The sequence below is a fragment of the Salminus brasiliensis genome, chromosome 6, assembly GCF_030463535.1.
Source record: "Salminus brasiliensis chromosome 6, fSalBra1.hap2, whole genome shotgun sequence".
NCBI classification, from domain to species: Eukaryota; Metazoa; Chordata; class Actinopteri; order Characiformes; family Bryconidae; genus Salminus; species Salminus brasiliensis.
Genome location: NC_132883.1, coordinates 39,330,709 through 39,345,694, shown reverse-complemented (window position 1 = coordinate 39,345,694; position 14,986 = coordinate 39,330,709). Strand labels below are relative to the sequence as shown.

Here is a 14,986-nt window from a genome sequence, read left to right as displayed (position 1 = left end):
ACCAGCTTAGACCATCTAAAACCAGCTTCCAGCAAAAGCTGGTCTTGATCTGGATTTTCCAGCAGAGAAATCATAACTCTGTTAGGGATAACAGGGATAACAAGAGGAGGTGTAGAAATGCACCCGACTGCAGCTAGGCTCATTTTTTGTAATTAGCGTTTTGTAATTGTCAGCAGAACAAATGTCAGCTTGGCCCAACCATCAGTTTGTTCTTCGGTGATGACGCAGCCAGACATGGTTGTGAATCCCACAGAGCACAATAGGCCCTCAATCTCACAGGGTGGGATGGAGGCACTCCCCCTCCCCCAGTCACTCAGATAAATGCTCGTCAGTGCAGGTGTCTGTTGTCTAATACCTCTAAACAGAACTGGCAGTTAGCATTCTCCTCCAAGCGTGTTTTGCATTAGCAGAAGTGCGTAGAGCTGCAGTGGCACGCTTCATGTCATGTGAAGGAAGCGTGTGCTAGGCTTTACCCTCCCAGCACTAGTGGCATTGTGTGATAAGGAGAGTCCTAGCTAGTGGGTGGGAATTGGCAAAGAGGACACAGAGCTCCTACAAATTTCAATAAAGATGTATGGCACCCTGGGAAGATGTTACAAAGTTACAAAAAGAAAACACAAGGCCTGGGGAACATAGGGCATTGGAAATGGGTGATTTCCTAAAATTTTCAATAAGCTAATGAAGGGACCTGCAAACATAGATATGACAGGGTCTCGTGGTGCCACTATTAAGTTCCAACAAAGAAAGCTCTGCATGCTAACTCTGATCACCTTGACGCTTATGCCTTTCTGCAGGACTTCACCGGGACAACAGCATTTCTTGGATTCACTGCCCGGGGCTTCATGGTTTTCCAAGGAAACAAGAGGATCCACTTGCTAAAATGGTACACAACTTTTGGTAACCTTCAAATGTGTCCTGCTTACCTCATTCTATACCGCGACCTCTCACTGTCTCCAGCCTCCCACTTCACTGTTATCTCTCTCTCTACTCCTTAACTCCACTTTTACAGGAGTAGCTTACCCATAAACGCTAATTGCAGCTAAAAACAAATGAAAGCTAAATAAAATCATGAACAGTTAGCATGTAGCCATGCGCATGGTGCTTTTGGGTGAACTATTCCTTGGAAATGTAATATTCTGTGCAACCAGGAGGATGAGGACTTCATAGGTTTAGGAGCTTCAACCTATGTAATGCAGACCACACAAGGCAGGCAAAGCAAACATCCACAGAATTAGTCCCCATGCCGCTAGGATGGAGTGAAAATAGAATGAGGGTCATTGGACTCTATTTCTTCCCACAATGTTATAACACTAAACACAGTGATCTCTCACTCTCTCAGGGCTGATGTCAGCAAATATAAGTTTGAAGGGAAAACATTTTACGTGATTGGAGTACAGAGAGAGGTAAGTTACATGAGTTTTGGCTTTTCAGCGTCACCTGCGAAGTGCTATGTTCACAGTCATCCACTTTTTCTTTCTAATGACACATCTGCACACCATGTGACCGCCATAGCAGACTCTTAATACTACATACAGTACTGTGCAAAAGTCAGAGGCCATTCATTTGTTTCATTTACAGTCAAAAGGAACCATTAACTACTAGGGGTATAGTTAAATATTTTGATATGTCGAAGTATTGCAATATTATATTTTCCAATACTGTATCATTTCTAAAAAGCACAATATCAGTTTTTGATTAATAGTTCATAATAGTTCACTCAGATTTGATGCATATGATGGTGTGTTTTTTTTCCTAAAATTTTATTTTTGTTTTTAAAAAATTGCAATATTTTGTCAGGCTTTCAGTATCGCAATAAATAGCAATATATGTATATTGAACATATATTGAATCGCAACACCTGTACCGTAATAGGTATTGTGTCGTCAGGTTCTTGCCATTACACAGCCCTATTAGATGTACAATGTTCATTTTCAGCATCAGGAAAAAGCAGATACTCACACAGAGCCATCAACAACTAAACATAGCATCTGGTGTTTGAGTGTTTACTGAGTTGCTTTTAGATTTTCTGCAGAAATCTGCAGGTAGATGTTCCCACACTGCCAAATTTCAGAACTTTCCAAGTCCAAGTCATTCCAAACACATTCTGCAGTGTTGAGGTCTGGAGTCTGGGGTGTTCACTCTAATGTTCTGGGAGCACCAGCAGATTCTTTACTGGATGAGTATGCCTGATCTTCTCAGCAGCATAATGTATTCAAAGGTGTTTGTGTTTATCAGCATTGATGATGTTTCCAATCAAAATCAAACGGGCACGTCCTCCATGTTCGACTGATGCTTGTAGACATGGTTTAAAGGGTAAATTTAGACTTGTCATGTCATAAATCCTTAATCCTCATTCTAGATGATTCCAGTAGATTTTCTGCTCAGTAAGAGCTTCTTGGTCAGCTCCACATCCTTTCAGACCCACAGCTTTGAGTTGTGTGCTCACAGTGGAAGGATAAGGACAGAAACAGTTTTCAGAAGTGTATTGTCTTATGTCTAATGTCCTCAGAAATACACAGTTTAGCCAAAAGTTTGTGGACACCTGCTTGTTTAGTGTTTCAAGGGGATAAAAACAATGAGTTTGTCCAACTCTGCTCCTCCACTGACTCTACTGACAGTGCTTTTCTATGGAGATAATGAAGATCATGTGTTTGGACCTGCTGTACCTGCTTAATCCAGTGCAGGGTTGCATTGGCAATAGCACAGAACCCCCAGAATCCCTGTTCCCAGTCAGTTACACAAGCTCCCTGGGTGCTTCCGTGCCAGTCCGTGGACATAATCCCAATACAGTCCCTCCAGCTGGTCCTAGGTCTGGGTCTTCTCCCAGTTGGTTGTGTCTGGAACACCTCCAATGGGAGGTGACCAGTGGGAACCCTTATCAGATGCTCTAAAACCTCAGCTGGCTCCTCCGAACATGAAAGAGCAGTGAAAGAGCTCTGCTCTAAACCTCTTCTGGATACCAGAGCGCCATGTTCATGGCCATGTGCACCCAAGGTCCAGATTGTGAGTGCAGCATCGTTAGTGACTGTTTTGACTGGAACTGAAAAGAAATGAAGGGTGGTCTCAAACCTTTGCGCAGTGCTGTAGTCCGTGAAGAACGTTGTGTTTTTAGATGTTCAGTGGAACCTACGTACTGCCATTGTCTGAATGTCTCCTTAAAAATTAGACCACATACAGCCAGTTATGCGTCGTTGATAGCAAAGAGATGTGAAATGCCTTTTATTTTATTTGATCATTTCATGCAGGTCATCAAAAATGGCTCTCTTTTGTAAAATATGAAAATTTATTAAGCTTGTCATGCTCACCATTCTGTTTGTGTCTTGCTGCTTAAAATCCAGTTTTACATGTGCTTCTGTCTTCTTTTCTCTGTGTGTACTTTTCCATTGCTGGTGAGTAAACACACATGCCATAAACATCAATATGTCATGCCTTATACACCTTATCTACACTTTTGATATGCCTTTGAACGTGTTATAAATCCATAAAATTCACTGTTCCACTGCTTTGCCCCTTTCCCCACATGCCTCATTCTCCTCGATTTGAAACACACTTTAGTTGTTATGCCCAATAGAGGGATATTCAAAGCGATTTCCAAAAGCAGAGCCTACCTGATGCTACAAAGGGTTCTTTTTGTAAAAGAGCTGTGGGTGAAAAACCTTTTAATGGGTAAAGAATCTTTATGTTGACTTCTTTAAACCTGTAACTCTTTAAACCATAGATGAGGGAATCAAAAACTCGTATAGCCATTAACCTTATCAGATTTTGTGGAGTCCCACAAGCTTCTATTTTAGGGCCCATGCAAACTGATGTAAATTACAGGGTTAATGGGATAAGGGTTCTTTGCACGTCTCTTCTACAAAAAAAAAACTTTTTGGAACTAAAAATGGTTCTTCTGCTTGAAGAATTCTTTATTTTCAAGAATGTTTGCAACAAATGTTAAACCTTAGAAGTCTAGAGTTATTATTGGTGTGTTTCCGTACTGTAATTTTACAATTAGGATACGATTCGACAATATGATTGATTACATTTATACAGATTACATTTATACATTACAAATGGATTTACATGCTACATTGGCAGGTTCAGGTCTGCACTTTAACTCATTTGTTTTTTAAGAGAAACTTTTCATTATGTCACAATAAAATAGTTAACAAATGAACAACAAAATACAATAAAATATACAACAAACAAACAAAAACTAAATCAAAAATGTTCTAAACCTGATACATTTTGTCCTGTTTTTCTGATAAATGTTACTGGGTCCTCTGAATTCTGAGGTGATTAACACGTCAAAATGTGGGCTAACACTGCAGCACGCTGAACTCACATCATAAGACTTGTAACTAGGGATGTACTGGTATCAGGATTCATACAGGACTACGGGCATCACAGTTCAGTGCACGCAGTCGTACGGAGACTAGACAGTGTACATGGTAAGCTATAGATGTAGCGTCCTAACAGTAGACAAAGATTGATTATTGTAATATACAAGTACACGTTCCACTAGGATTCCCTAAGCTGTAAACCATTAGCAAATAAAGTTTGGATTAGCATGGTATTGTGGAAAATGTAGTGGATATATTAGTATCAAGCATGCTAAGGTTTTCATTTTACTGCTGAACACACTACTGACTAGGTTAGGTATGGGAGGGTGTACCAACAAACTGTAATTTGCACTGTTCAAAACCAATGAAAAGATACCTAGGTTATCCTTATGCCTTGAGGTTCCCAGTGGAATTATAAGGAAAATGTACAAAGGATAAAACCCCCCATTCATTTCTCTCAAATAGAAATCCAGCTTAGTGGGAACTCACACTACAGAATAGCTATTAATTTACATTTACATTTAAGGCATTTAGCAGAAAAATGCTACAAAAGTGCTTTGCTATTTACCCAAGAATAACCTCAGCTAGTTTGAATAGGCTAAAAATTCAAAGATACCTCTAAGTTTAGACACTACTAAACACAATAAGGTGACCACTCTGCTATTCGCCCGGAAGAGGTGGGTGTTCAGTCTGTGTTTGAAAATAGAAAATTATTTACACCTAGTATTGACTAGTCATAAATAATTGATTACTATTAGTATTGATTAGTCTTGACTAGTATTGTTACTGATTAAAAATGTAATATCTGTAAAATTAGCATGTTTTTGTTATTGCCAATGGTAACTGTGACTTCTAAGGGCTTAAAAGGATTGCACATAACTAATAGTTAAAATTAATAATTGTTCATAATTGTTCATGGATCTACTGTTTTCATTATAAACTGTTCCCTTTTTACAATCTTTATTGTGTTGGGCATTAGACTAAAGTGTTCCTCTGTCTTTGAAAGCGTATGTGTTTGAGTAGTTCCCTGGAGGATTCTACAGTAATAGTACTTCTTCATATCTGTGATCCTGGGAGTTGACCTTATAATATAGGTTGCTGAACTTATAAGGAGTGTGGTTGGGTGTGTTAAAGGAATATGGCAGTGTTTTTCAACCTAATTTCTATCTGCTGAAACTGTAGCATATTGTATATTTAGTTACTACAGGAACATTGACTCTGCACACTGGCTTCTATCCACCGTGTTTCTATGTTTTTCCTTATGCTTTGTGTGAAACCCTTGGCTCTACGTAAACAGACCGTATTCTAAATGCTAACATCCTCTAAATGGCAAACTATTACAACAAAAGCACATCTAAATAAATGAATAAATAAAAATGTAAAGGTAAAAAAAAACATGGACCAATAAACCCATCCAACTAGCGAAAGCTCTAGAGACAAAAGGGATCTATAATAGTCTTTTGCCTAACGCTAGCCAACTTCTGCTCCCTGTACTGTACTGTACAAACTTTATTGCCCCATCTGAATCAAACTGGAGCAGAACACACATGAGAAGGGAAAGCACCAGCTTATTTGTTTTTACTGGTAAGACTTGAGAAAGCAAAACCCAAGGGAATCGAGTGGAGCAAGGCTAAAAGATAATCGGATATAATGTCTTTAGCTTCCTAACCGCTATATCATGCTGACAGGACACAACAAGAGGACATTAACACTATCTATTAAGACTTGGGAATAATTACAGTTTTCTTTTTCCATAAAACTGCTTTAATATGTGGCTCATGTGAGCCGCCGCAGTGCCATAAACCAGCCAATAAAAGGCAAGATTATCTTTTATCACAGGGTGGTATATAGCCTTATAACATTGCGTTTCAGCATTTTTCACCCCAACCAAAGTCACATATCTACTATTTATGCATCAAAGAACAACTTAAATACTGAATTACAAACAAAATACTAAATCAAATACTCAATACTAACGTTAGCAAAAAAACGGATTTCAAAATCAAGATGGATGGTAAAGTGTTGGTGTTTTTTTAAGTGCAGGGTTATAATTTCTGTCCAGCAGATATAGATATTAAATTGAAAAACCACTGGTGTATTTCTTTAATGTGTATGTGTGTGTGTGTGTACTCTTGCCCTGGTTTTATTCCCAGCGCAACTGCATGCTACAGCACACTTTAGAACCAGTCTTATGTGTATGCAGAGACCAATGCATACATGTGTGTGTAATAGGGTACACACATGTATGCCTTCTTGTGATACATAGATATTTCCCTGAAATATGCAAACTGGTCACTATTCTGAGTCTGAACAATGCCTGACCTATCACACCTATCTCATTTGCCACTTTATAGAATGACAGTAAGTCTACAGGTGTACATGGACTGTAAATGCACAGTCATCTGGCAGGAGACTCAGATAAACTGTATGTAATGTAAGCAATATAGTGTAATTTAACACTTTTAGCCACACCCATTCCAGAAACAGTGCATTTGGTAGAAAATGGATGCTGTAAGTTTGCATATATAAACCACAGAAACCACAAGGCAAAACTAGAGGAACCACCTGAAACACCATAGCAACCACCTGGGATACCATAGAAACCACCTATTGCAAACACTATATCAACAGCCTAGCAAAACTGTAGCATTCATCTAGCAACCACTTAGCAACACCATAGTAACCAGCTAGCAACCACTTAGTAACACCATAATAACCAGCTAGAGCCACTTAACAACACTCCTTAACACTACCTTAACCTCCAGCTGAATTTTGAATTCTCTCCTCCACTTTCACGATTGTACTTCAGCGGGTCTGTCGTTGGTTTTCATAATCTTATAAGGTCCTCAAGCTGTTTTTTGGTTGCTGTTTTGTTTTCAAAATTCAATGTGTTGCAAAAATTTGAAACGGTAAGGGTCCTTTATCTCGTAATGATAAGGGAGTACCTCTTATATGCTGCCATCTTCAGGATGTTGCAACCAGACGTCCTCGTTGCAGCCTTTCAAAGCGCCCAGACACTGAAAGAGAGAAGTAGCTGAAGTGTATTCTTTCTGAAGGCCATGAAGCTTGCAGTACGAATCTAACATTTCATTTCAGCTGAACTCGAACTACATGTGCCTTGGAGCAGATTAGGTGTGGGGCTTGTGTATTGATATAGGGATTCACCTTGTTACTGGCTAAATCCCAGCTAAACCCAAATTTACCTTTGCCAGGCCTGGAATCCCACAGTGATATCCCACCGGTGGTTTTCAGAGGGCAATGCTCTCATGCTAAGCTGCGTGGAAGTCGGTATTGATTTCTGCAGAGCTTCAGGCTGCTGCTTAGACATCCATTTATCGATCCTCTGTCTCGTATTACACAACATAAGAGGGTAATGGAACAAATTCTCCTGACAGATCCATTTTTCAGCTCCTCCAGAGCACATGTTCAGCCCAGGCTAATTCAGCATGTATATTCTTACTACTCTTATCTGTGTGGCTCACATGTACTGTGCGACACATACATTCACCCCCGCTCAGTCACACTTAATCTAAAACATATACCACATCTTGTAGGGTTGAAGATGTATAAACCAGGCCATGCAATAGAGTGAGTAAGTTCAGTACAGAAATGCAAGTAGTATACGCCATTAATCCAGTGATGTGCTATGCATCATGTATCATAGCTTGGTCTACTCAGCAATACTGCTTTATTGCTCAGGATCAAGGCTAGAGTCCTTGGAGACTACTGGATCCTCTACGGTTTCACTGTGAAATTGAGAAGAGTGGAATTTAATTGGGCTTAATTGAGCCTGAACGACAGAGGCATGCAACAGTATCCAAAAAATGAAAAGGCTTGACTGGCAGCGCTAATGTCTTACCTCCTGTTTGGCTGTTTAGCAATCACCCTGCAGGCAGCGGTCAAATAACAGGCAGACAGGTACATACTAGGCAAATCTGATATATATATAAAAAAAGCTAATGAGTCCAGGAATTAGCTGCAGGTTTGTCTGAGAAATAGAGAGTTTGAGATAAGAGACAAAAACTGAGACAATATTAAGTGAGGAGATAATTTAGACAATAATAGTTTGAGATTAGAATGAGACAAAAATAGAGGCTTAGATAATATGAGCTTAGGAATTGACACAGATCATAGAGTTTGAGATGATTAAGATGCTTGTAGCTTGAGATAAATTGAGACAATAATAGTGTTAGAGATAACTAATCATTTTTGGTATTAATGTCAACCTTAAATGTATTCACTGTCATAGCGGCCACCTTTCATAGATAGTTTAGCATCAATCGGACACAAGTGGACAAATTTCAACCTGAGCCCAATTGATTATTTTGCTGAAAAATAACGAATGATTTCACCTTATTATGCCATATTTGTCATTTTTATTCGGACATTTATTTCAAGCAACTGAGGCAGTATTCTGCAATTTGAGATCTGAACCGATGTGATTAAATTCTTATCTATTACTTTTTTGCAAAAAAGCAGATTTACAGTCGTTCATGAAAATGTGTATGTGCAAAAATAATTATATCTGTATTTTTGTCCATTTGTATAGTCAACAGTGTGTCACGTAGTGTTAAATCCATACAAACTAATCCATACGAACGTGGCAAGAAACTGGGTACCATAACGCTGAGATTTTACAGCCAGCGGAGCAAAACAAGAGTAATGGTCAACAGTGGGTCACATAGTGACTAATCGGGGAGGGTTAAGCGTTCCTTCCTTGTTAGCTCCAGTTTTGCTGCTCCAGTGCAAAAGTAAAGAAGCAAACCAATCAGTCACCAAATATGACTACATATTTGTGAAATTGCATGAATTAGAGTTTTATTAGTGTAATTATTGCTTTAAATGCAGTAATACGTAGAGTTCCCCCTTCACAGGTCATTGAAAGTCTTGCTTATTGAGTGTGTGTGCTGCCATGTACTGCAGTATTGATTTCCACTCTTACATTCTGCTCATTCTTCCCATAAATGCCACCAAGCTACCAGTAAATAACACTCAACACTGTCATTTCAGCTCCTGACTCTTTCTCTACCTCTCTCTCTCTCTCTCGCTCTCTCTCTCTCTCTCTCTCTCTCTCTCGCACTCTCTCTCTCTCTCTCTCTCTCTAGCAGAAAGTTTAGGGTCAGCAGCTTGTTCAGTTCTCATCAGACTCCATCATGGTGTAATTTATTGACCTGCCTCCCTGCCATACCTGAACTCCCTTTTCTTTTCTTTCCACCTCCCTCCTTGAGCCTCCTCCCTTTCTGTTCACCCTTTTGTTGGTGTGAAAAAGCTTCACATTTTCATCTTTTTTCTCTCTCTGCAGAAGAAACTGGTTTTGACATTCCACACCTCTACACCAGCAGCCTGTAAACACCTTTGGAAATGTGGCGTGGAAAATCAGGCGTTTTACAAGTGAGAGCAACACAGCTGTCCGCATGTTTATACCTACAAGCACTGTAGGGCTGCATGATGAATGAATATTTATAGGACTTTACAGGACAAGAATAATCCTTCTGAATGCCCGGTGGAAGTCAGTGTAAAAGAAGCATTTCTATAGGTCCATTCTTCATGGCATTTTAAAGGATTGGGGAGGAAAACTAAATAGCTTAGCTCTTGACCAGTATAACGCACCTTTTTATTTCAGTTTAATGGTTTCGCTGGTGTACCAGTATGACCAGCTTGGTCAAACTCAAGTGAAAACATATCTCATGCAAGTCTACTAGCTAAGCTGGTCCACCGGCTTTACCAGCTGGCTTACCATCATAGGGTATGTTTGCCCCTGGATAACCAGATAATAACCAGGGCCTTGAACCAGAGAGATATATTAGAATATTAGAATAAACTGTGTTTTAATAAGTAAATAAACACTTACTGCCCAGATAAGAAGCATTTGTGGAACTGTAATTGTCAGAAGTGGCTAAAACCTTTGCACTGTACTGCATATATACATTGTATCACATTTTCATGATGAGTGGCCCAATAGAAATGCTCCAAAATCATTTCAATAAAATATTAAACATAAACATAAAAAAACGCCAGTATTTTGTTACATTGACTCCTATTGAGAGTTAATGTTTTTGTCCTTTTCCTGTAAAGTTGCCACTTTGGAGATACAAGGTTTTGTTTTGCTTGTGACCAGCCATAACATTAGGTGAAGTTGTATTTATCAAGGGGCCTAAATATTACATTTTTAGGCAGTTTGTAAACAGTCAGTTTATGAAGGTGAAAAAAATGGGCCAGCGTAAGTATCTGAGCCACTTTAGATGCTTTAGGTGAGATGCTGCCACTGTGACCCAAAGATTGCTGGCCATCAGCAGCCTGAGCCCAAGAGAGCACAATTGGTCTTGGTCTCTCTGGGTGGGTAGATGTCTCTCTCTCTCGCTCTCTCTCTCCCCCACATCACTATAGTGTGATGCTGGAGGGCACGGCCGTCTGCTAGCCGATGCATGGTTACTTAACGCGTTCATCAGAGCGTGTTGGTTGCCAAGTGATGTTGCATCGGCTGCAGGTTAAAAGAGGCAGTGGCTGGTTGTGTTGGTATGCGATACGGGGAGAGTACTAACGAGTGGGCTGGATGATTGGCTTTCTTTATAAATAAATAAATAAAGGAACCCCCTGAGAAGCTGTAAGGGCTCATGGGTACCAAAGGTCTATGTACATATCTGAATAAATAGATTGATGTTAGTAATGCCAGTAAGGTAATTCCCATTAAACCAGTGAATGTAATGTGTTACACCATTACTCCATTACTTCTTTACCATTACAGACCTATCAGCAACCATGACAGATCACTGAACACTAGTATGGTTTTAATATATCGGCATATCGCTGTTTACAGCAATGCAAACATGATACGGGTCTGTCCACATTGTGCAGCTTTACAGTCCTCATGTCCTTTTCTCACACACACACACACATTTACAAAGACGTGTCTGGTTGCTCCATGTTCCGAGTGTAAGCAAGATCACATTTCTGATTAAAGCTCTTTAATTAATAGCTCAAATGCCAGCTAAAGAACATGCTTCAGTGTGCCCAACAAGAACAGCACTGAATACTAAACACAGGGTTAACTACACGTAGCACAAGTGGCAGGCAAAAACAAATAGCTCAGCTGTGACTTAAGTGCTTGTCAGTCATCACATTGATGATGCGTGATTAATTGAGCTATTATTTGTGGTCTGACCTACACACACACTCACACAACGCACACATACCACATGCTTATGGCCTATGGGTTATTGTGTTTGCATATATATATTTCCAAATCCTGTTTTTCATGTATTATTTTTTTCTGTTTCTACAGATGTGCAAAATCGAGTCAGATCAAGACCGTCTCCAGCAGCAATATATTTTTCAAAGGGACCAGATTTCGCTACAGGTGGGATGAGCTCTCTTCTTTCTGTAATGTTGTAAATCTAAGTGTTTCAAAAATGACCTCATTTTCTTTATTTTGTTTGTAGAAGTTTTTCCCTTTTTTGGTACTGCCGATCAACCCATAATTAGCTCCTCCTAGCACTAGTAATGCTCCCGACACTACGAGGGTAAGGACTTAACACATGTCTCCTCCTCAAACTGCTGCTGATGCGGCATCGCCGGGCAGCCGACACACTCAGAGGAAAGTGCCAGCTCACCAGCTTCACTGCACCAGCAAGCAGAGATGTGCTGGCCAACATAGCGTTAGGAGTGATTGAGGGAGAGAGCGCCATCTACCCACCCGGCCCACACGGCTATTTGTGCTCTCTTGGACTCTGGTGGCTGATGGACCCCTGTGTCATCGTGGCAGTGCAATACACTGCTGAGCCACTCGAAGCCAAAGATTTTTATAAATATTTTAAGCAAGATTACTTTTTTATTTCCATCTTATAGTTTCAGAATAACCAAAAACATAAACAATCCTAAGCAAAGCACAGATGTCAAATGTTTAGGGAGAGGAGGTCATAAGGGTTTTGAGGTGTTTTGTAGGATCCTTATCCTGCTGAGTAACACCTCCTCTTCATCTCCAGCTTGTTGTTACGGATTGTGATGTTGGCCTTGCTGGCATTTAACTGAATCCATTCTCCCCACCCCAGTGAAATGTTCCCTGTACCACTGGCTGCAAAACAAGCCCAAAGCATGATTAATATATCCCTGACAGCTAAAAAAGTTGAATTATTTAGCTACTTATTTTCCCCCAAAATGCAGCAGCTTTAGATGTTCCTGTGTAAAACGGACATCCCCAGTAGAACAGTGCACCACCACTGCAGAGTCTGCAAAATCTTCTTGGAGGTATTTTGCAATAAAACCTGGTCTTAATGATTTGCTTTTCTAGCAGTGCTACAAGCGGTTCTACTTTTCTCTAGCTTCCAAACCACCTGACCTCACCGTGTAAAGTGTATGAAAGCCTTTCCCAACAATGATTACAAACAAGCTATTGCCCAGGCAAACTTTCAGGTCTGAGACTTTGGTAAAAGTTATCCGAGAGCTCAAATCTCTTAGGGTGCCTCTTTTACCTGATGCTCATTTCCATTTTTTAATCTACAATTGTGTTAAATAACAATTATTCACCAATTTTGCATAAAATGTTTGATCTTTCACCCTGTGGCTTTTCTGCTTCCAGCGGTCGTGTTGCTAAAGAGGTGATTGAAGCCAGTTCGAAGATCCAAAGGGACCCCCCAGTTGTTCACAGGTCTGAGTTTATATATATATCAGCCATAACATTAGTACCACTTGCCTAATATTGAGTAGGTCCTCTTTGTGCCACCATAACAGATCTGACCATAAGACCCCATAAGACCTCTGAAGGTCTCCTGTGGTGTCTAGCTCAAAGATGTTAGCAGCAGATCCTTTAGCAGGTCCTGTAAGTTGTGAGGTGGGGCCTCCATGGATCAGTGAGTCATTGGTTAACCGGTTGTCCTTTCTTGGACCACTTTTGGTAGTTCTGACCACTGCACAACAGACCTGGCCTAATGTTTTGGAGATGTTCTGACCCAGTTGTCTGGACATCACAATTTGCCAGAGTGGCTCAGATTCATATGCTTGCCCATTTGTCCACCTTTCAACACACCACCTTAAAGAACTGACTTTTCACTTGCTGCCTAATATATCCCACCCCTTGGCAGAAGCCACTGTAGATGAAGATCAATGTTATTTACTTCACCTGTGGTGAAGTGGTGCTAATGTTATGGCTGTTCAGTGTATATGAGAGAAAAATATCAATACAGACTGTTCGGCTGTTGCCAAACTGAAGACAAAATGGCACAGTCATCTGTTTCCTGGATTGTGCTGATCCTTGTTTTTGTTGTCTCTCGGTCTGATTGGTTTGTTCTGCGTGTGTGTGTGTGTTTTGACTGTTATAGGTCTCAGCTGGGTCAAAGCAGGAGCTACAACTCCCTCAGCCATAAACAACTCATAATGAACATGGAGCCTCTACTGCCAGCACTGAGCTCAAACAAGGAACACAGGGACACTTCAGCAGATAACGGTAACACACACACATACGCACCTGCACTACTGTTCAGAATCCTAAAATCACAATTCAGAAGTTGTGAATCACTGTTTTCAATCACTTTAAACCACTTTAACTTTAGTTGCAGTTATGTGTAGAAAATTATTTAAATGTGAGTGCTGGGTTACTGATCACAAGGTTGTGGGTTTGATACCCACATCTGCTTAGCTGCAACTGTAAGAAAAACAAAGAAAGCTCTTAACCCTCTTTGCTTCTTAACCCTGTGCTCTATTGGGAGGGAGGGGGGGGGTTCTGTGGCCTAAAGGTTAGAGTAGTGCGCTTGGGACCAGAAGGTGACTGGCTCAATCCCCAGGAACAGCATTCATGGCTGAGGTGCCCACCTAATCGGGGTGCCCGTCAATCCCGGGTGTGTGTTCTCATTGCCATGGATGGGTTCAGTGTGGAGGAGAATTGAATTCCATTGTACTGCTTGACACTTGAAAAGTGCTGAATATTCAGAAAGTGATCAGATCAGAGATAATTGACATAAGCAGATTACAGTAATACAGTGAATAATATATAATCATATAAAATAATGATATAATAATAATAATACAAAATGGAATTAATTAATACTCATTCCGTTTTATTTAATTTATACAAAATATTATTATAACTGATTTCAAGCCTTTGCAAAGTGCATACACATGCTCTTTCATTCAGAGTACACATACACACGCACACATACACACGCAGAGTGTTGACAGGTGTGAGGCGCTATGCTCTCAGGGGCTCAGTGGAAATTGAGCAGCTGATGCTTCAGTCTCCGCGGAGACTCCAATCAGAGGGTTAAAAATACCCGCCCGATTATCTCAGCGGACGGCCGGTTAGCTCTGATTAATAGAGCCGTGCTCAGGCTTGTAGTGGGTGTGCATATCGAGCTACATGCTAATTTAGAGCTGTTTAAGCTGGATGCTCCAGCCAGGAATGCGACAGGCAGCAAAAGTAGTGTGCACTTACAATGGAGTACAATGGACTCTATAGTGAAAGGACTCTATAGTGAATTCCAGTGTGTTGCTGTATTTCTTCAGTTATGGAGTTAAAAGATTTCAAAAGCGAACATCCGGCCGATACTGTTTTATGTCTCCTATTGATTTTAAAGGTTTTCAGTTTGATTCAGTTCAGTGTTAGTCATATATTTCTACTGATGATCTCCTCACACTTGTTGAGCAGTTAGACCGGAGGGCCACTTTTGAGC

The 14,986-nt window shown here is 40.3% G+C and overlaps 1 protein-coding gene across 1 annotated transcript in view; it reads left to right on the top strand.

Annotated features, from left to right (window-relative positions):
* frmd3 (FERM domain containing 3) overlaps positions 1 to 14,986 on the top strand; it is a 57,508-nt gene that overhangs the window by 35,377 nt on the left and 7,145 nt on the right. Inside the window, exons 8-13 of the mRNA XM_072681078.1 lie at positions 795 to 883; positions 1,340 to 1,403; positions 9,628 to 9,716; positions 11,608 to 11,682; positions 12,901 to 12,969; positions 13,640 to 13,764. Of these exons, the coding sequence (XP_072537179.1) occupies positions 795 to 883; positions 1,340 to 1,403; positions 9,628 to 9,716; positions 11,608 to 11,682; positions 12,901 to 12,969; positions 13,640 to 13,764 (511 nt within the window). The remainder of the gene's footprint in view (positions 1 to 794; positions 884 to 1,339; positions 1,404 to 9,627; positions 9,717 to 11,607; positions 11,683 to 12,900; positions 12,970 to 13,639; positions 13,765 to 14,986) is intronic.